We start from the raw sequence: 23,533 nt of genomic DNA on the forward strand, positions 1-23,533 counted from the left end.
CATTTTCTTTTTTTTCCTTTTGCTTAACTGTTTATATGTTCTTGTCTGAATGCCAGATCTAAGAGGTCACATATTAAACCTTAACAGCACAGGGGGCAGAATTTTAAATATTACAAAATGAAGCTGCTCCAACCAATCTGTGCCCATCTGTGCTGTGTTTTGGTTGTCAGTGTGTCTCAGTGTGTTGTTTCATATATGCCTTATTTTAATAATCTGAGTGTCTTATGTAAGTCATTTATATTCACTAGATAAGCAACACGTTGCTTTATCACTTTTTCACGTTTTTATAAAATAAAACATCAACTATCAAAGATTAACTGTGGATGAAGGGAGTGTTTAAAATCCTAACAAGAAGGCTCAAAATGATGGATTCACCCAAGCAGTTGAACTAAACTCTGCATTTCTTTTTCCTGCATTTTAGCTCATCTCAGCCACGACACAAATACATAAAACACCCAAGAGGCACAAACACCTTTCCTAGATCCCATCATCAACATCAATCACTGACCTCCCGAGTTATAGGCCACTACATTCTATCCTTTGTGTTTTATCCCACCATGTTAGTATTTTTTACTTTTTTCTAGGCAAGGCAAGGCAAGGCAAGGCAAATTTATTTATATAGCACAATTCAGTACAGGGAGAATGCAAAGTGCTTTACATGATTAAAATATAGCAAATTAAAACAGAATAAAAGCAAGTAGGAATAAAATGTAGATAGAAATTAGAACAAAAAAGTGGTGATTCAGTTAACTAGAACAGTTGAAGGCAATCCTAAACAAATGTGTTTTTAATCTTGATTTAAAGGAACTCAGGGTTTCCGCACCTTTACAATTTTCTGGAAGTTTGTTCCAGATAAGTGGAGCATAGGAACTAAATGCTGCTTCTCCTTTTTTAGTTCTGGTTCTAGGTATGAAGAGCAGGCTGGAGCCAGAAGACCTTAGTGGTCTGGAGGGTTGATACACTGATAACAAGTCTGTGATGTATTTAGGTGCTAAGCCATTTAGGGATTTATAGACTAACAGAAGTAATTTAAAGTCTATTCTCTGAGATACAGGGAGCCAGTGTAATGACTTTAGAACTGGGGTTCTAAAGTCAGTTCTAAAAAAAAAAAAGGGTGTCTTGAAGAATCTGAGTTTTCCAGACTCTTCCAGGATGGTGTCAAGTGAATCATAACGATATTAGTGGTGTTTCAACATGTGTCCATTTGTCAACTTATAAAATGCTACAAACTGAACAAATAATCATAATAACCCAATAATAATTAGTGAAATCAGGCCTACTTTGTGTATTTATTTACTTATTTAATAGTCGTAACACACAAATTGCACAGCCTAAAGAGCTCTAAAGCATCTGATTTATCTTTGAAATCACTGCTGCAGCTCTTATCAATTATAATAACTAACCAACTGACTTAATAAATGACAATAAATAAATAAATTCCTGTGAGTTCCCTTCAGGAATCATTTATGCTCCAGAAGGCGGATGCTTTACTGCAGCAGGCTTGATGAAACAGAATTGCTTTTAAATTGAAAAAGGTCGCTAATTGGAGAAAAACAGTAAAGCGGCTACTGCAAACAAGCCTGGATGACATCACTCACAAGGGTATGAATCTGCAGTATCCAATTGCAAAGAGGACTTACTATATTTGTTTCTTGCTTTGTTTTTTTGTTTTTTGTTTTGTTTTTTTGAGGGGGCGATTAATAAAGGGAATATCAAAAGTGTTTATTAATATCTCAATCTCTCTCTGGAACTTAAAGTCATTGCTTCTCTGTCCAGTGAAGAATAATTCAGTTCTGATTTGACTTGCTTGCAGATTTGAACCCTAAATGATCAAACACAGACCTGAGGTCCCCCCAAAACCGTAAAAATCAGTCATTACTAATGTAAATTTTTTGTTTGTTTTACATATCTTAAACTGTGCACAACAAAGGGGTAGAAATCCCCTTCACTGACTGGATATACAGTCGTGGACAAAATTGTTGACAACCTTGTGTTAACCAAAGAAAATCCCATAATGGTCATAACTTGAAATGATCATAACTTGAAATTGACAAAATTAATAATTAATAAAACTTTACAGAAAAGTAAGCAATTAAAATCAGGCATTGCTTTTGAATTGTGTTACAACAGAATCATTTTAAACATAAACCATAAAAACAGGCACCTGTAACTTGATATTTTGTTATAGCTTTTGACGCAATCACAGCAGTCAAACCATCTCTGCTACTGTCAACGAGACCTGGGCACCTGTCAGCAGGTATTCTGGACATTGTTCTTTTCTAGGTTTGCTTTACTTTTGCATCTGTGAACATAGAGCTGATGGGCCTTGCCAAAAAGCTCCAGTTTTGTCTCATCTGTCCAAAAGGAAATTCTCCCAGAAGCTTTGAGGCTTGTCAATATGCATTGTGGCAAATTCCATTCTTGCTTTTTTATGATTTGCTTTCAACGTTGGTGTCTAACATTATGTCCACTTTGGCTCAAACACTGACAGATGATGCGATCTGACACTGATGTACCTTGAAGTCGGAGGTTAATTTTAATTTATCTAGCGTTTATTCTTAACTCTGTGGTTACCGTTCGTATGATCTTTCTTTTCAATTTGTCATGCATTTTCCTCCTGTGGCCACATCCAGGGAGGTTGGCTACAGTCCCGCGGACCTTAAACGTCTGATTAATTTGTGTAACTGTAGTCACAGGAACATGAAGTTGCTAGGAGATGGTCTTATAACCTTTACCTTTAACATTCTTGTCTATAATTTTTCTTCTAATCTCCTGAGATAACTCTCTCCTTCACTTCCTGTGATCCGTGTTCAGTGTGGCACACACCATGTCACCAAACAGCAAAGTGGCTACTTGTAACCCTCTAAATAGACAGAATGGTTACAAGCATGAAGCCATGATGTTAGTTAGAGGACACACCTCAGTTTAACATGTCCCTATGGTCAAATAAGTTTAAATCTTTTCTAGGGGTACCATCATTTATGTCCAGGCCTCTTTCATTAGTTTGTTTTATCTGTATGATTCTGTTGAGCCACAATTTAATATGTGGCTCAACAGAATATGTGATTTTCCGTTAATTTTCAGTGAACTTTTATTTATCATTACCTTTCTGAATTTCAAGTCATCTCAGTGACCATTGTGGGATTTTCTTTGATTAACAGAGGGGTACCAACAACGATGTCCACGGCTGTAAGAGCTTTAGATTAAATTTATGTTAGGGGATAACTGACTTGTGGAGACCCCTTACGCCAGGCTGCCCTGGGCATGGGCCACATTGTCAAAAACCGCCACTGTAAATAGTTAGGCTGTGACTCTTCACAGAAGGTGCGTGGTTTGGGTTGAGCTGCACGGGATAAATTAGAACAACTGGTGACATTATGATATTTAATGTCAGCCCTTTGTTTTGTGCAGCCATGACGCAAAGTCAAACATCCAGAGAGAGAGAAAGAGAGCGAGGGAGAAAGAGAGAGAGGACTCCCAGCTGCTGATTAAAGCCCCCGTCATGCAGGCAGTGCTGGGGGACGAGGAGGAGCACAGACGGGCAGCAGCGCACCGTGCTCGCTTTAAAACGGGATTTGGATTAAATAGCTTGCGAGAGAGCCGATGAGCCTAACGTGCGGGAGGGAGGCAGGCGGGGAGGAAGCGGAGAGCTGATTTTTTATTTCCTACTGGATCGAGAAGGGGAGGAGGAGGCATGGAGAACGAGTTATTCTGGTAGCAGCGCACAGCTTGTTTGACATCGCGCGTCTGAAGGCTTCCGGCGCAGGTAAATCTGTCTGCGCGGCGAGGAGACGAGCTGAGCCCCGGTCAGTCCCCGGCTGCAATCCTCTTCGGCCGGACATGAAAGTGCAGCAGGGCTGCAACTCATCAGACATGGGCATCCCGATCAGAACCGAAGAAGAGCTGCGCAAAAACACAATTATCACCCCCGAGGATGTGCTGGGGCTGCAGAAGATCACAGAGAGTGAGTAACCTGCTGTAGGAATTTAGGATGTTGCGTCTCTTACTCGACTCTCTTGAGGAAGGGGTGCTACCATGGACAGCGACAGCTTTAAACCAGGCTGACTGCATTTTAATCGGCCCTAATCAGGCTCAGTGCGCAGGTGGATCTTGACCATTAATGCCTGTTCACTGCAAGCGTTCCTGCTACTATTAATAAGCGTGCGTTGCTTTGTTAAACCCTTGCTGCATTGTTTTTTTCCCCCAAGTTCGTGAGATCTGGGGTTTACTGTCTAGGGAACTTCCCTTGCAAAACTAAACTCCAGCTCACCTAAAGACACCTGCTGCTCTGAGGTAACAGGTGGCCTGGGATGTGATCCACTAATTATAGCTGATACTGCAAACGGCTCCCAGGTGGAGCAGAAAAACAAGTGCAGTGTGCCGCCACTGCTGTTTATTACAGCACGGAAAACATGTCAACATTTTATAACGGAGCTGGAGCTTTTAGACGCTGAAGCGAGTGGAGTTTATCAGCTGGGTGGTTAGACGTTCAGCTATTTTGCTCAGATGTTTGATGCGTGTGTGTCCTGAAGACGCGGCATTCCAGTCGCCCAGTTTTACAGTTCTTCTGAAATGTTATCAGAAACAATATGCAATCGAACTATTCCAGTCGTACTGACAGATTCAAAGGAAGTTCAGTTTGAATAAAATTATTTAAACATAAATGCCAGGTTTGGTTTACAGTACCAACTGGTAAAATATTACCTAAGGAGCCTCAGCTGATTGCATGGAGTCACTGACAACAATCCCTCGTCCCCAGCAGGTACGGGGAGACAGTGGAAAGAAACAACTCTGTTTTAGAAGTAAAACCTGCATTAGAACAGGCTGAGTATGGTTCACCATCTGCTGCAGCTGACTTGGAGTTTAGGAAGACCGAGCAGAAAAAAACAAAACCAAACACAGACTTGCTGCTCTGGGATTTTCCATCAGTTGCAAATTAAGATTAAAGGAGGGTAGACTAATTTAGGGCATTTTAGCAAAATATTACAAAACTGCTGTTGAAATCTGAACTGAAAGTCTGCAAAGTACATCGAAAGAAGTTGGAGTCTTCCTCAGTTTGGTCATAAATTTAAAAAGTTTAACATTGCAGATCGGTTTCATAAATAATGAGGTCACAGTTTAATCCCATTTTCTGATGATCATTATTGAAGCTCTGATGCCAAATTACACAATGGCACTTCCTTGAGAATGTGTGTAAAGAGCATATTATTATGAACAATAATGCACATCAGCTGCTTTTGTTTTGGTGTTTATTTTTCAAAAGTTAAAACACATAAAAGAAGACGCGTGGATATTTTAGCAACACATAAGAATTCTTAGGAAGTGACTGTGATGTCGCGATCCAGAGCCAAACTCACACAAGGGCAAACGTTTAACCCTGAGACAGTCACCTCTCTCTACATTTTGCCACGTCTGAGTGGAGAAGAAACACCACCATCGCATCAGTATGATAATTCCTAAATCACTCATGATGGTGTGGTAATCTCTGCTCTCCCCTGACATGTAATCTGGATTATGTCAGGATGGCCGCAATACAACATTGTGCGCCTCGGTGATGCGAACAGGTAATTATCAACTCCAGTGACCAATTATACGGTATAAGAAATACAGATTTAGAATTATTTTGATGCTTAGTGATAGACATTTTTTCAAATGAATTTAATTGAAAAACATAGAATTCAATATAACTTTAATCACCGAAAGGTTTTGCTTGTGTTCTTAAATTGATTTTTTATTTGTTTTGTGTGAAAATCCAAGAATGTTTTCAGCCGGTTTCGACAACAACATGAATACCAGACTCTGTATTCCAGAAAAATGTGTTTATTGTTCTCTGGTGAAAGAAAATCAAAGACAGAAAACCTCATCAACCCTCAGCCTGACAGGAAAACAGATATTTGTCCTGCAGCAGTGCGGATAGCTGCTCGGATTGGTAGGAAATGTTACGTAATTATTTAAGTACCACGCATTCAAGCTCTTTGTGCCAGAAATACATTTGGTGGGAAATCTTTAATGCAACTTAAAAGATTTTTCAATGTGAAGAAGTGGGGAAGTCAGAAAGAAACTACAAAGTTGTTTTATTAATAGAGCAGCAAACTAAACTCAGAAGCAAAATGTTCCAATAAACTTTGTTACAGATAATCTTTGTTTAGTTTTTTATCAATAGCAGGTTAGACTGCACAATATCTGGGATCCATGTTTGATATAAACCCAAAGCAGAAAGACACGGAAACTTCACAAATATTTCGGTCTTAATCACAAATCATATCATTATCATACCAATCAACAAACATTTGATGTTTACACGGTGCATCATTAATGATGTCCTTAAATAATTTTTTTAGCAGATTTAGTTAAAAACAAACATGAAATAAAAACATCTTTCTAACAAACAACGCTTATTTCTTCCAGATCTTCAATGTTTTAACTGATTTTTACCAGGTTGTCTTTGTAGCTTTAATTGTGGGACCATTTATCAAGACTTTTTACTGGCTGTGCCCGTTATCTTGTCCTCCAAAACGTCTAAAGGTTTTTAATGTGTAGCTGCACATGATTGAGGGTTTTCTTTTGACAAACCTCAAAGGTTCTTCTATCAGTTTAACAGATGTTTTCCACAAGGATTAAAACAGCATCATAGCAGGGGGGTGTTAAAATGAGACAGTCAGAATACTAACTATTGCTTTGGGACATCAGAAAGGTGTTGTCGGTGAGGATAAAAACAGGGCTGCATGACCTCTCTGGGGTCTATAGACCATTGGGTCTATAGCTTATCACTATTAGCACCTCCTTCTGAGGAATGTGCTTCAGTGCAAGAAGGGGTAACAGCTTATAGTGGTAGCTTCAGGTTCACTTCAGGATTTTCAGCACAGTGATGCTGATTCACTTTGTACCTCAATCTACCGCCACAGTTCTGCTTCAGCTTTATGCCCAAACCATGACACTTCCATCTCCATGCTTACCAGTCAGTATACGAGTCTTTTTCTGGAACAAGGTATTTGGTTCATGCCAAGCGCGTCCTCTGTTCTGGTGCCTAATTAATAAATTCTTGGTCTCATCTGTTTAAAAGAACATTATTCTAGAAGTTTGGTCTTGAACTTGTTTGGATGCCTTGACTTGAAAGGAGACAAGAGCTCAAATAACCACTCATTACAACTAAGGTATGGGGAACCATCTTTGAATGAACAAAACGTTGAACCTTGTAGCAAAGGAGCTACGATGGCAGAATAACAAACCATGGGCCACCTTCATCAGCCAAGAACAGGAAACTGAGGCTTGAGTTGACTCAGCTTCAACACAGTAGGACAATAACAGCTTGGGAATAAGTTGCCTGGTTGCACAAGTCTGGATTTCACTGGCAACCTTTTACTTAGACTTAGAGTTAGACAACTTTATTTGTCATTTTGTATGCACAGAGTGCGTACATAACGAAATTTCCGTTATGCATACAGCTTGTAAATTGCTGTAAAAATTAAATTACAGTATAATTAGAGTATATAAATTACATTATATATACAGTATATAAATTACAGTATATAATTTTAAATCTTTGGATGATAGGGTCAGGATTTTTGATAAATATGTTCCTTAAGAATCTCGATAGTAGACCCGTGGCTCACTTGATTGAGATGTTTCAGCTGTTCTCTTGAATTAAAGTGAGAATGATGGATGGATGGATGGATGGATGGATGGATGGATGGATGGATGCATGGATGGATGGATGGATGGATGGATGCATGGATGGATGGATGGATGGATGGATGGATGGATGGATGGATGGATGGATGGATGGATGGATGGATGGATGGATGGATGGATGGATGGATGGATGGATGGATGGATGGATGGATGGATGGATGGTTGCATGGATGGATTTGGATCAGGATTACTGACTGGTTCTTTAATTATATCAACAGTGGAAATTTGTGTTTTTGAGTAAGATCCTTAAAAATTGGCACCAGTGTGTTGCTGAAAGTAATGGAGGTACTCGGGGACATACCTTGCCCTGTCCTTGTAAAACCCGCAGAAACTGAAGAGAAAGCGTGTAAAATATAAAGGTGGGGCCATTCAGAAAGCTGCCTGATCTGTTCCCAGACTAACCAGGAAGAGTTGCTGCTTTACATTGTTTGAATCGAATGGTCGAGGGTTACAAGGTTCTCCATGAGCTCATTGTATATTTTTGGTCGGCATCAGAACTTTTCAGCCACTTTCAAAGGGTTCACCCACCAATTCAAACATCACCACAGTGTGGAGAAACTGACTGATTGGAAAACACTCCTAAAATAGCTGACAAGTGCTTTGTTTGGACGCCTAAATTTAGCATCAATCATTTATATTTTATTTGATCATTTGCTGATGCCAGCTTTGTGTTTTTTTTTTTTTTTTTTTTTTTTTTTTTTTACCGTATTATGCTATGCAATAAGAAAGACCTTTGATTTTAAGACTGGGAATGAAAGCTTCCTCTATTAAACTTTTTTTTTAATCTTAAGCGTTTTTCAAAACCTTTTTATAGTAGCTATGTGAAAATGTATTGCAAAAAAAACTGAGGAATGATGTGTTCACAGTGCAAAAACGAGGGGAGTAACGATGGATTAATGTCAGGGTGATTTCAGGTCAATCAGATTAGATGCTTGGTTTTACTGCTGGTATTTTTGACACAAAGGATCACTGGCAGGTTTTCTAGCTCAAGCAGAGGGGTTCCTCAAACTGTTCAAAATAATCACAGAATCCAAGAATAATCAAAAAAGTATGACATACAATGAAGATATTCCTTCCCAGTAAAGAAAATATCGTAACTAATTCGGAACCACATGGGCCAGGGCATGTGTTACTCTGACACATGAACTCAGCTGTAGCCAGATGCACTGTATAAAAAGACACGTATCATTTTGTCACACAATTTGACATTAAATCAGAATAAGCTTTCCCAATTTTAGGTCAGTTAGTGTCACTAAATCTATTTCTATTTATTACCTATTTCTTCATATTCGCAACTTTTCTTGCTGTAAGATTAAACTGTAGCGGAAAGCTTAGATGAGGGTATCGTGGCCGTGTAAAGGCAGGTTAACCACCCCAGGAGGATGGGCCTCCATGTCCTTAAAAACAGCAGTGCTGCAGCTACAGGTTGCTCAAGTGAGCAAAGACTCCTGGATAGGTGTCGAAAGGTTTTCAGAGAGACTGAGCTAAAGTCCGGTTGCCTCAGATTCAAGCCTGTTTATTGTTGACTTTGAACCATCATAACAAGCTATGAACACAAATTTGCACAAAGCAGTTTATGTTTTGTAAAAATACAAAACGCAAAGTTTTATAAGAGGTGCCACTTAGAAAAACCCAGTACCCAGTTAGCTGAAGTACCGAGTTCCTCCCAGTAATACTTGAAGGGTTTGCTAAATCACTTGTTTATGCACTGCCTTCTAAAATTAAATTTAAACCCGTTCACATTTTGTCACATTACAAACCCAAACTAGTTTGAAGAAGTTGCAAGGGCAAATAGAGTGTGTTCAAATCAACCATGAACACACCCATACATCAGGGCAACTTTGGAATAATCAATTAACCAATCAGTCATGTTTTTCAGTTGTGAAAAAAAAGGCAGGTAACCAGAGAGAGACTGGATGCAGAAAGACCCCGAGACTGGGATTTAAACCCAGGACTGTTTTTTTACGCTTGTTTTGTTGTACAAATAAAGGACTCAAAAGTGTGGCGCACAGTGTGCCGCAAATCTTTTCACATATCCTTCTTTGCATAACAGCTCCTGCTCTGTCATATTCTTGGAGAACATGTGAGAACGGCCACGTTTAACTCCTGATCCTGATTTTTTACAGGAGTCAGGTCTGATCATTCCTAACAGATGAAGGTGCTTTGACCCAAACTCCAACTGCATGTTTAAGGTTGTCAGAGTTGTCAGACATTTATGCCACTCTAAAGTCTTTGGCATCAGGTTGCGTTCACAGATTATTCTTTATTTAACTCCTATTTTTCAACCTTATAAAGCAACCCTTGATTCAACTTCACCCCACCTTCATCCCTGACCGACTTGCTGTGTTCCTTGGTCTTTTTGAAGAGACTAACGTTCTCTGACAAACATCATGAGGCCAGAAACACCACACTTTATGCGTCACCATAATTCTTTAATGTGTGATTATAACAAATACAAAAAAGTTAAAGGGGTGTGAATGCTTTTGCAAGATACTGTGTTTAGGGATGAAATAATGGGCTCTGGGTAAGAAACTCTCAGTAGTGAAGGAAAACCAGCTCTAACAATGTGCTATTCTAGTTTACAGGTAAACACAGCAACATTTATTTTTCTCTGTTCTTGCGATTTTGCTGCCATTCTCCGTCTTGCAGGAAAAGTAGCATTTTTCTCTCTCCTTTGTAATTTCATTTTGAGAAAGATAAGAGGAAAGAGTCTCATCTGCATTCAGGTGCTCAGAGTGCAACCCCTCCGTGAACCTCGCCATTTTGCAAGTTTGCCCACAGGTGCTTTTTAGCTGAGAGACATGAATCGGCCTGCCATTCACAGGTGCACCGCACATCATCTCACCGACAGCCTCTTCCCACCAGATGCCCCTCGGCCGAGGGTTATTTTAAACAAGGAGACGAGCCGGCGCACGTTTGCATTGTCCTTCCTCGTGTTCTGAGGTGACTTCGACATAAGGTCTCGGCATCAATCAGACGCCTCAAAGTCAGATGGAAAGAATAAGGCATGTGAAGTCAATCCCTGAGGCTGAAAGTCTGTTACTCCGGGCTTATCTGAGGGATTAAGGAGCTATAAGTGGCAGCTCGCCTGCTCTGCGAGACCGCCACTTTGGTGTCAGACAGGCTCTGTTTCACAGCGCAGCATGACTCAAGAAGTGCTGCTAAGTTTACTTCGATATGAGCAACTGCAGCTATGGAAGATTGTACTGATTTATACTTTCTATCCAAAGCATTGTGCCGACACTTTATTTTAAACTTGCCATTGTTGTTATTGGACCACAAAAAGTCTAAAGAAAACACAACACATAACCCAGAACCCAACATCCCGACTGTCAACCACGATGTTGGCAGCAGAATTAGGGCGAAGATGGATTGAGCTAATTACAGGGCAACATAAATATGGACCTTTGGCACCGTTTACATATTTTTTTACGTTACAATCGCAATCTTAAACTGACTTTGAGAGGTTATGAGACAGAGCGACACAAAATGATGCATGGTTTTCATCATTTTACAAATGAGAATCGGAAAAATGTCACTCAGAGTATACTAGCCTCACAGTCGACCATGGCGGCGGCTGCATCATGCTGTGGGGGCACTGCAAAAATGGAACTAAAAATAAGTAATATTTTCTTAAAATGAGTGTATCTGTCCTTGATTTGAGCAGGTAAATAAGATGACCTGCCAATGGAATAAGACTGTTGCACTTAAAACAGGAACAACTCATCTCCATCATCTTATTTCAAGTGCAGGATGTCTAATTATCTTATTTTCAAAATACTCCTTGGCAGATAATCTTATTTACCTGCTCAAATCTAGGACAAAAACACAAATTTTAAGAATATTTTATGTATTTTTAGATCCGTTTTTGTAGTGTGTGTGGGCGTTATTCAGCTAGGACAGAGAAGGCGATGGAGCTAAATACCAGAGGATGGAGAAAGGCTGTTAGAGGCTTGAGACTGGTGGTCGGTTCTCCTCTCAGCTGGACAGCTACTCCAAACATACAGCCAGGGCTACAATTGAATGGTTCTGATTAAAGCAGATTCATGATTCATCACACAGTTTTGCAGCGGTTGTGGTGGTGTGGGCTATGGGCTGTAGGTAATAAGTGGCTGAATGTAGATGTGCGTAGGCGCATGTGAATGCGTAGGTTTATATGTACTGTGTATTAATTTATTTGCTTAATTAATTGACTTTGAGTAGAGAGACTCAAAAGGAAAGTAGGAATCAGGGAGATTGTTTGCGACTATAGGAAAGAGAAGAGGTATGATTAGATAAGTTTCACTTCTTCATATCCCTTTGCAGACTTAATCACTAAATTATACATATAATATAATTATATATATCATTATTCATACAAAATGTTTTTATGTATTAAATTTTGAATTGCACTGCATTGTCTGAAATTCTATATTCAGTCATTATTTAATTCATGAGCTAGAATGGCCCAGTCAAAGTCCAGATGAAAATCTGAACGAACAAGAAGGAGCAAAGGTTTGCTGGTGGAGACACGCTGCAAAAGACGTGCAGTTACAGCAAATGGTGATGAATCCATATTTACTCAGAAGGGCTGGATAAAAATGCACACCGCACTTTCCAGATTTTTATTCAAAATATAAAAAAATACATATATATACAGTATATATATATATATATATATATATATATATATATATATAGTATATGTATACAGTATAGATATACACTGTGTATAGATAGATAGATAGATAGATAGATAGATAGATAGATAGATAGATAGATAGATAGATAGATAGATAGATAGATAGATAGATAGATAGATAGATAGATAGATAGATAGATTGATTGATTGATTGATTGATTGATTGATTTTTTTTTTTTCAAACATCTCTTATTTTTCTTCCACCTGCCAATCATGTAATACAAAACCCCAAGAACACACGCTGAGGTTTGTGGTTCTAATGTGGCAAAAAGTTCACAATGGGCACAAATACTTCCTCCAGGCACTGTATCTGAAAACTAATGGTAGCACTGCGGTGTAACCATGGCAGATCACCAGCGCTAGGAATCAAAGCCACGTTTCCGTGGCTTTAATTTAGCTTCCCCCCCAGGGATTCAATGTGCTAAAATCAAAACACCAAAGCTAGGATTTGCATGCAGCTGACACATCACCTTGGCTTCTCTGCAGCGATTTAGAGCTGCAGGCTCTTGTTGAACAGAGAGGTGAAAGATGGTAAATAATTTGTGTGACATGACATTTTTGTCATTTTGTGGTTGTTGCAGGAAATATTCCCCTACATTATCTCTGTCCGCTGTAAGGACAGTGACTTATGAGAAAGTATGTGCATGCCTGTTGTTTCCACCCTTTCTAACCCAGTCGAAAACAGAATTTATTTAAACAGACACAGAGGATTTGCCCCGTGTCTCTTGTCCTCCCACGAGACACAAAAGCTGTTTCATTTAATCTTGCATAAAGACTGAAAATAGCCAGTCTGGCTCTCGCCAAACATAGGGAAAATCTGCTCACCGCCACTTCTAATCCGAAATAATTAACCCTTTATCCAAGGCATGGTAGTTGCGTAACAGGACCTCTGCTTGAATTCAGTTTAAATAAGAATAATGTAGTTTCTTTTTGGTTGATTTGGTCAGGAAAAACTAGAATGGATGGGAAGATTAATTATTTAATTTGGATGAAAAGTAAAAGGTAAGAAAAAACTCCAAGTAACAGCAAAGAAAATGTTTAAATAGTTCAGAAGCCTCTGGACAGTTGCTCAAGATCTAAGGTGTACCTTATCGTGAAAAGGTTGGAAGGTATCCCTGATTTCTTTATTTTTCTTCTTACTTATTAACATCTAAAGTGGTTTTGATCAACAGTTCTTGAGGCTTTCTTAAGATCACTCATGGGTATTCTTTGGATTTTCATCACATCCTACCCCCTTTCTGTGGAAAAGCACGAAGAAATTGGCTGCTGACTTGACTGAGACGATTTTTAGCTTGATCGCCCCAGACTGGCTACTGGTTAGTTGGAAGCAGAACAATTGCATGTTTTTCCATCCACTTAAAGTTGCAACGAGATCCCTTTTCAGTAGGGAGGATGTGCCTGAGTAAAGAACACTGTTCATTTTGACAGCATGATCTATTTAGTTTTGGTCATAATCCTTTGATGAAACTAATTTTAGTTTCAACATTTCTAGTCATTTTAATTATAGGCAACAAAATCTTACCAGATTTAAGCAACAAAATGTGCAGGGGAGTTACTTGGCTAAAGCATGAAGCAATGTTTTTTTTTTATCTCATCTTAAAGCATTGCCATTCTTTACACGTAGGTGTAATACAGATCCTTGGAAAGGAAATAAAGAGTATATTTCGCAATACACAGCGATGGCAGTAACAGCCCCATGTGTGAATGCAAGGACAACAAGCTGATAATAGATGGGTAATTAGCTAGGTCATCTGCTCAAATAAACACCATTACCTCAACATGCGTTCCATAGTTCACACCATGACAGTCTGTGTGTTTTGCAGCTGGAAATATTTTCCCAAGGTGCCAATTTGTCTTTGTTGTAAGCATTTCGCGTAGTTAATGGACAGAGTGGAGCAAGGGGTGGGTGAAGGGGAGTACTAACACTTTCTTTTTCCATCTTATCGAGTTTAAAATTCAGGAGTGGTACCGATTTATAACCTCTGTGTAACAGAAAGCAGTCCATGCCAAGGACAAGTGTTATAGTTGGGGCAGAACACCAATGCCTCCGATGTTTATACCAAGAATCAAGAGTCTTTATTGTCATTATGTCATCATAATGAAATTTTGGCCTCAGAATTCACATAACGCACAAACACAAGTCAAGACATAATGTTCAAGCTGAATGGACCGACCACCCTTCCTGAGAAGCTACAGTGTGAAAATAATCCTTAGCATCGGATAAGATTTAAATGTTCAAGTCAAAAAAGACAGATATCAGTCACTTTACAGAGCGATGTAAATTACTGTGCAATAGCATGGATGTATCAGTGGATACTCCCTGAGAAGCTAAAAAGTTTGCAAATGGTCATTAGCAAAAACTGAAATGTTCAAGTTCATGTCAAAAGATAGGTAGCCGTCAGTTTACAGGATAATGTGAAATACTGTGCAGTTGCATGAATGTGGAATGTAAACATTCCTGGAGAAGTTAAAAAAGTGTGCAAATAGTCACTGTGGGAGGCAGATAAGTTACAACCTTCTTCTGAAAATCCTAAACAGCATCTGTCATAGTTTGAGTTCTGTCTTAGTTTAGATTCTCTTTTGGGTTCTTTCTTAGTTTGGTTTTCTGTCATAGTTTGGGTTTTGTTTTGGTTCTGTTTTGCACTTCTTATTTTATCTGTTCACCTGCCAGCGTCAGCCAGCTCACTTCATACCTCAGTCATCAGCCATTAATCAGTCTCACCTGTCACCTGTAATAAGTTTTCACTCCGGTTCACCTGTCCACTGCTCTATTTATATCTGCCTCAAACCTCTGCTCAGTGCCAGATCATACGAGCCAATTGGTGAATCATATCCAGCATCTTTATTCTGGTTGCCTGTAGATACCGACCCGATTTGCCTCTAGACATCTGAGCCAGCCTAAACCCTGTTTACCTGTTTTTCCTGCCCGATTTTGACTGCTTTCCTGTGTTGCCGGACCTGGTCTGTACCTGGACTATCTGAGCTTGCCTAATCCCTGCCTGTTTACCTTGCCTGTTGTGTACTAAACTGGACCTGCTACCTGACCACCGAGCCTGCCTGACCTAAACTAGCCTCTAAGCCTGCTTTTGAATTGAACCTGGATCTGTGTCTCGACTTTGAACACGGATTCTGCTCTGGACTGTCCAGCTATCCTGATTACCCGGTTTGTGTCTTGGAACTGTTATCGACCACAAACTCTGTCTTGTCCTGCTCAGTTTACTGCCTGGCTGTCATCCCGGTTCCGATCATTAAACCTTCTTAAAACTTACTTCCGGCTTGTCTGGTCCGAATTCTGGGTCCAACCGTTCCGTTCATTACAGCATCAGGGTCAACATCAAAGTAGCTTAATTTTAAAGAGTCGCTTAAACTTAAACAGTGGTTTCAACATCCTACATCCATCCATTCTTGATCAGTCGTTACTCATTAAAAATGGAACAAACAAAATGTAATATCTTTTAAGATACATAAACTTAATTTGTAGAAACAAATACAAAAACAAAATATAATAAACACTCAATATTTAACAGTCACATTGAAATAATTTGTGCAGTATTTGAAAACAAAGGAACAAAGTTCAGTAAAAAAAAAAAGCTAAAGTTATGTGGCTCTCATGAGGTAACATAGTGGTCAGAACAATAAACATGTCTTTATTTCTTACTATAAACCGTAACTTTACTCCTGTTTTCATCTCTTTCTTTCTTCTTTGACAATGGCTTCACATTAAGGCATTTAAAAAGCCATGTATTGTTACTCAGGAAGTCCTATTCTGATTTAACATCTTTTCATGTCTTTTTCCCACCCTGGGAAAGGTTACTCTGGGGTGCTGAAATTGTTGCTCTGACCAGTTGTCAAACTTCAGACACAGGAGGAGCAATGTGGTTTTTATCCAGGTCCTGAAATAGTGGACCAGTTCTTTACCTTTGCAAGGCTGCTGATGGGGTCAGTAGTTTGGGAAAAGGTGGACTGCTTCCACCGGGTTAGGGGTCCGTCTGAACCCCGAGCGGAAAAGTTGAAGCATCTTTGTGCCTTGCTCACAAGTAGGTTAGCCTGGGTGATGGATAGATGAATTCGTCTGCCATCATCTGAGCGTTTCTGCGTCCTCTGGTCCCAGCCCTTTCCTGTCTGCCTAGCTCATCTGTCATTATTCACCTTTTTCAATAACAGGTTCAATCCGTGTAAGCATTACAGATTATGACCAGAAGACGAGATTCCTGACACAAGCAGCTTATCAGGCTCCTTCCTAGGATGGTCAGGTTGAGGTGGTTCTGTTGTTTGATTAGGAGGCCTTCTGGGTGTCCTCCCTTTGAAGGTTTTTCAGGAACATCCCAGTGGTAGACTCATAAAATGGTGACATGACTGTATATCCCATCTGGCCTGGGAACACCTTGGGATCCACTGGAGGGTGTCATCGGTGCAGGGGATATCTAGGGTCCCCTACTGGACCTGTTACTCTTACAACCTAGGGCTGGATGACAATTCAATAGCAATATATCGATTGATAGACGTATATTGAAAAAAAAGGGTCAATAAAAAGTTCAATAGAAGAACAGTTTTCCTTCCTTTTGCATTCTAGCCTATCATGTAGATTAATATTACAGTCATTACATCCTCCCAACCAATCACAAAGCAGACCCAGGAATGCGTCGTCACTAAGCTCCGCCCCCTTCAAAGAGTTCAGCGAGCACGTGTTCTTTTTTTGTTTTTTTTAAAAAACTGGCAGTTTTGGTGACAAGTTGGCTGAATAAAGGGTTGAGTTTGAATGCAGTGCTTATGTGTTCTGTATCTAAAAATAGGTCCTCAAGCAACAGCATAAAATGGCCAGGGCTGCACTTGTATGTATGTATGTATGTATGTATGTATGTATGTATGTATGTATGTATGCATGTATGTATGTATGTATACATGATTTGAATGATGCATTTTAATTAGTATTGGTTGAAGTGAACGTGTTTGTTAAAGTTCAGTATTAGCCAGGCCGAAGACAATGCTTTAATGATCTTGATTCACAGTCACCATGATGAAACTGCATCTATTAAAAGTGTTAAAAAAGAAATATGTGAGGGAAAAATTTAACATTGGTATTATGACAGTAAACAAACTCAGTAACCAATGTTCAATCTTTATCATGTTTGGTAACGATTATAATGAAACATGCCCTTACCCATTAGTTTTAAATTGAATAATATTCCTTGAGATCAGTTTAGGACCCCATAGTTAGAGTTTCATGTTATACACGAGCGGTTCTGATCCAGATTGTAGGAACAAATGCTTTTGGGATAATTCTGTATTTTAAACAGGTTTATTTTAACAATTTTGTGAGAGTGAGTAAATGTTTTAGATTAAATGCCATGTTTGAGAGAGGATAACTTTTCTCAGCAAAGCAGTTTAGGAGGCAAAGAAAAGCCGAGCAAATAATTCATGTGTGCGACAGCTGCAACCAGTAAGCACAAAAGAAGGAGGCATAACGGTTGTTAATAATGTTCAGAGATTCCTCAGACCTGATGATAGATGTATATTACTGCTCCTAAATTAAGTTAAAAGTTTCACAATCGTAAGATTTATCTGGATGGATTTATAAGCTAAAGAAACCTTCACATTTTTGGCTTCAGTCAGTGAATCCCCTCGGACTCATGCTAAGTGCATCCTGTCAGCTCTGATATTTTTCACTGCCGTGCTGCCCATTACATCAAACTGCGGGCTCTAAATAGTCCTGTCTTGCAAGAAGGATATTTTCAGACAAGGTGTTGGCTGTTGGGTACTGTACTTTATGAAAAGGTTTATAAATATCTCTGAGCAGGTGGCTAAAGCCTGAGCTGCCCATCTGCTCCTTAACCCTCAGAAATAGAAGAGGATGCTGGAGAACAGGTTTGCGTACTGTGTGTGATTGTCCGGACAGAAGCGCGGCTGTTTTCACGTTTGCAATAAATAAAAAAATAAATAAAAAACGTGCTGGAACAAACCTACAAACTGGTCTGCAGCTTCGACATCTAAAGTTAGCAACTCTGTGAGTGTGTGTGTGTGTGTGTGTGTGTGTGTGTGTGTGTGTGTGTGTGTGTGTGTGTGTGTGTGTGTGTGTGTGTGTGTGTGTGTGTCTGCTTTGCAACTAGTCGGCCCATGTGATGATAAAAGACAATAAGCCTCTTAGGTCTAATCCTGCCCCGTTGGGTACGGAGCGTCTCACACATGACTCCACTCAGAACCACACACACTCGTACGCAGAGCCAAAATGGCCAAATTTAACCATCAACAGCACCTAAGAGAAATTTTTGAAATAAACCAGAAAGTGTGAGGAAAGGTTGTACTGTGAAGCAGCTTTGTACCCAAAAGGATGGTAAATAAAAAAATGCATGTGTTTGGGTGTTTCGTCCAGTAGTTCATGGTGCCTTGCCAAAGTTTTCTCCCTTCTTTGAAGTGTTGTCATATTAGAACCAAAAACCTTAATTTAGTTCATTTGGATTTTATGTGAAGAAGCAAGTGTTGCAAGGGTGGGAGGGGAGATAAAGATTAGGGTGATGGGAAGGAGACTTTACAGTCTTGAAAGCTTGGAGCTCATAACCAAAGCTAAGTCCTCAAAATCCTAGTTGAAACTTACAAAAGCTGTTCAGATAATAAAATTGTATTTATATATATATACACAACACATGTCATCTCAAGGCACTTTCCAAAGTAAAATTCAGTCAAATCAGACAGATTGGTCAAAAAGTTTCCTATCTAAGGAAACCCAGTTGATTGCATCAAAGTCCCGACAAGCAGCATTCACTCCTGGAGAAGCGTAGAGCCACAGGGAGAGTCGTCTGCATTGTCCATGGCTTTGCAGCAATCCCTCATACTGAGCAAGCATGAAGCAACAGTGGGAAGAAAAACTCCCCATTAACAGAAAGGAAAAACTTCCAGCAGAACCAGAACCAGGCTCAGTGTGAACGGCCATCTGCCTCGACCGACTGGGGTTAGAGAAGACAGAGCAGAGACACAAAAACCACAGAAGCACACATTGATCCAGGAATCCTTTCTATGTTATGTGGTAATAGAGGATGATCTGTCTTCCCTGGATGATGTCACAGTTAACAGAACGTCAGACCAGGAGTACCTACTATGAAGAAAAGAATTCTGGAAAAATAAAACAAGACTTGGGTAGAAGCTCATCTTCCAGCAGGACAACAACTCTAAACACACAGTGGTGCGTGGTGCAGGAGTAGATATTGTTCCTTTATACAGCATTATGGGGTTCAAATACTAACCTATGAGACCTTTCTTGCATCTCTTCCTTCCTCCTTCTTTGCCAGTTTAATGCCTAAAAACTGAATAGAGGCAAGTAGCACCACAAAACCTTTATGTAGAAAAAAAAAACATATTACTTTGTTAGAATGGCCTAGTCAAAGTCCAGATCCAATCATTTCAGTTCACAAATACTTTCCGTCTGATCTGATGGAGCTTGAGCTATTTTGACGAACTGTGTACTTTTAGCTGTTCCCTTATTCAGGAGTTACAACTTGCACTTAGACTTGGCAACATTTTTACCCCCTTATGAGAAAAAAAAACAGGATTCAAACCTGGGTTGCATCAGGAACGGCATCCGGTGAAGAACGACAAAAAGAAGAGAATGAAGTTTGGTTTTACATCAGAATATAACTGATGAGTTGGTTGGTTTGTGTAAAGGTGCATTGTGACCTAATGGTGATGTGAATGATGTGACCACAGTTTCTCTGCTAAATTGGTAGATAGTGATGGTCACTTTTGGAAGTGCCATCTCTTTAAACAGAGAAAGGTAACCTAAAAGGACCAACTAAACTCTAAAATGCTTATCATTCAACACTGATGTTTCTATGTGACCACCTAAACAGAGTCAAAGGTATGGATTAGTATCTGAACGGTTTCAATTATTTCAAACAAGACTTTTCTTTAATAGAAGATATGAAAGTCTGTTCATGAGTTCCTTTAATTCCCTATATTTCAAATTTGGTTGCTTCTGTCTGTGTGTGTAAAAATCTATTTTTTTTTCTAGATTACCTTTGCTCTCCTGAGGAAAATGTCCACATGATCGACTTCACGCGGTTTAAAATCCGTGACATGGAAACGGGGACGGTCCTGTTTGAGATCACCAAACCTCCGACACCAGGTCAGATCCCAGCCTCAGAAACTAGACGGCTGTCTTTACTGTGAGGAAACCGACTTCTTTTTTTTTTTCATTTTTTTTATATTTCTTGTGCAGGAGGTTTAAAGCAATGTGACCCCAACGCCGGCCGATTTGTCAGATACCAGTTCACCCCAGCTTTCCTTCAACTGCGACAGGTCGGAGCCACGTAAGTCAAAAAAATAGATTGTGTGATTGATTAAAAAAAGGCTTTATATGAAAGAAGAGTGAATTGAAGCAATAGTATGCAGTGGTCACTGCTGCTGCTATTGTGACAGAAGGGTAAATGTTGGAGGCATGCAGGGTTCATTGTGGGACAACAGGCTGATGATGATCGGTGAGAACAGCTCAGATGACTGGAGTCAGAGCTCATTAAAGGTGTTCATCATTTCAGCCTCGCTCTGTGACTGATTGAGCTTTTGAATACAATGAAGTAGGTTAAATCAAATATAAAATCATTTAGATTACATTGGAAATTAGTTCTTGTTGTGCAGGTAATAGTAGTTACTTTTTTTGCGTTATCAGAAAAATGATTGTGGTGTCTATCAGTTTGGGTCAAAATCATAATACATGGTCTGTTATTAATCTGCTGTTATCACTTTTTATCACTGTTGCTATTATTGAGGCCCACACCACAGCATCAGAGCAAAAAGTAGGGGGCTATAGACCTTCCTGTTGTGGTCAACAGTAAAATGGAAACACAACACTTGAAAACAATTAAGTGATTAATATGCTAACTGAAATGTTTTTACATTCAAGCTGGAATAATCTTTGAAGCACCATTAGCTGCCATAGAATGTTAGAAAAGTAACACAAAGCCATTGCTTGAAAAAAGGCAAATGTATATTTTTAGAGTTAATATTATCCCATTGCATCCATCTGGATGATAATTATTGTAGCAAACAATTTTATTTAGGGGCTGCTAAGGATGTGAAGCTAAAGGCTAATGACTGTCGCCAACACCGCCGGGCTGCTTCTTTAAAATCTTTGAAGCCTAAAGGTGGCCTATTATGAAAAATTCTCCTATTGCAAGTTTTTGTACCTCTATTTGGGTCGCTACTGCTTCTAAAACAGTCCAAGTGCAAATCAAAAACAAAACAAAAAAAACATTTAGTTGTTTTTTGGCAATAAGTACATGTTTTGTTGGTGTGTGGAAAATTAGCCGTTTAAAAACCTCCTGATTATGACGTCACTATAAGTGGGCACTGCCCCTCACCTAGCAACCCAAGCACAGTAAAACTGTAACATACAACTATCACATCATCATACATTGAAGTTATAATTATTATTGGTATAAATCGCATACACAATGTAACATCAGCATTAATACTTGCTTAAAAATGACCAGATAATTCCCTTACACTTAACTACAGCTAAAAAGACAAAAACAACTAGCGATTAGCATGATGCTAATTTGCACTGATTCTCAGATTCTTTCAGCCTAAAACAACCAAAATGCCTCCTAAAAGTATCTTACACAAACCTACACTTTCTAAAAACATAACGCTCTCAGACAGATGTTCCTAGGCAGCTGACAAGATAGAACAGGATAGTTTAACACTCCAGAATCACGGCTTTTAACATAACTCTGGACCTCTAAGGTAGCCCGGTAGGAATAGGCTGCATATTTCCCGTTTAGAAATCTTTGCTACATCTTTGCTGGTTGTACAGGAGGCTCCACTTTTTCAGCTTCTGGGTCTGACTCAGGGTCAAAGATGTTCTGTTGTACCATTGTGCATCTGTTTGCAGCCATTTTCACGTGTATAAAGTGTGAGTGTAAACATTAAGTTGTGGGGCCTGGCCAGCTACAGCTTATTTGCATAAAATTAAGAGAGCCCTTAAAAACAGCTCATTCTGAATGGAATTCAAAATAGGTGAAACTGGGGAGGTGAAATCTCATTATTTCAGTGAGCAATAAAATGTAACGAACGTGTTCTGGATAAACCCAAAGACCTATCCTAAATGTTCAAAATGAAGCATAATTGGTCACCCTTTTTTACATTTAGTAGTGATGGATTAGGGTTTTTAAAACCACCAATGTGATATCTACTGGTCAGAACACTCTTATTTTGTCCTCGTGTCGCCACAGAGTGGAGTTCACAGTGGGAGACGCCCCCATCAACAACTTCCGCATGATCGAGAAACACTACTTCCGCGACAAGCTGCTGAAGAGCTTCGACTTTGAGTTCGGCTTCTGCATGCCCAGCAGCAAGAACACCTGCGAGCACATTTACGAGTTCCCCACGCTGTCCGAGGACATCAGTGAGTGTTTTTCCGCAGACGGGCCCCCAAAAGAGGCAACGCGCCCCAAACAGAGCGAAAGGGTTCAAACCTAACAAAATTCTGATAATAGTGTGTTTTTCCTCTCTCTTTCAGTGCGTGAGATGATCCAGCACCCTTACGAGACGCAATCCGACAGCTTCTACTTTGTGGACAACAAGCTGGTGATGCACAACAAAGCAGATTATTCGTACTGCGGGGGGCCGTAGGAAGGCCTCCCGCGCTCCTCCGATTCAATTCAAGACATTTTCAGGACCAGAAACAAATGAACTGATGGACAAATTTACTTGTTTTAGATGCCCAGTTGTCACACCCCGTTAGCGCCAACACATTTCCACTCAGGCACTTAGCTGCCTGGACGATCAGGTCCCTCCTCCTCCGGAGCGGTGAGGTCTGATAGTTTGCATCAGGGAAGTGTGTGGGCAGCACACACGTCCATGTCTACATGCTGCTGGTTTCAGTCTGCATATGTGGGCTCAGCTTCATCATATTCACCTTGTTGGTTGGCAGGAATCAGCTATGCAAGCCCGAGAAACAACATTGTTTCTTTTTCTTTCTTTTTTTTTTTTTTTGACCGTACCTTAATGGCATTTTACAAATGTAATGGAAGATTCAGCAACAGCAATAGTACCTTAAATGGAGAGAGAGTGAGAGGGAAATGACCACACAAAACGGAAACCTTACAGGGATTGGAGAGAAATATTGCAGGTTTTTTTATTTAAAATGTCTTTAAATCCTTCCTTTTTTTA

The 23,533-nt window shown here is 39.7% G+C and overlaps 1 protein-coding gene across 1 annotated transcript; it reads left to right on the top strand.

Moving 5' to 3' along the window:
* Window positions 1–3,495: 3,495 nt before the first annotated feature.
* On the top strand, window positions 3,496–23,456 carry unc119a (unc-119 homolog a (C. elegans)). The gene is made up of 5 exons (XM_012877339.3): window positions 3,496–3,964; window positions 20,376–20,489; window positions 20,583–20,673; window positions 22,594–22,766; window positions 22,881–23,456. The coding sequence occupies exons 1-5, from the start codon at window positions 3,841–3,843 to the stop codon at window positions 22,991–22,993; spliced, it is 615 nt and encodes a 204-aa protein (XP_012732793.2). The 5' UTR covers window positions 3,496–3,840; the 3' UTR covers window positions 22,994–23,456.
* Window positions 23,457–23,533: the final 77 nt, after the last annotated feature.

The sequence above is a fragment of the Fundulus heteroclitus genome, chromosome 18, assembly GCF_011125445.2.
Source record: "Fundulus heteroclitus isolate FHET01 chromosome 18, MU-UCD_Fhet_4.1, whole genome shotgun sequence".
In the NCBI taxonomy this organism is placed as follows: domain Eukaryota; kingdom Metazoa; phylum Chordata; class Actinopteri; order Cyprinodontiformes; family Fundulidae; genus Fundulus; species Fundulus heteroclitus.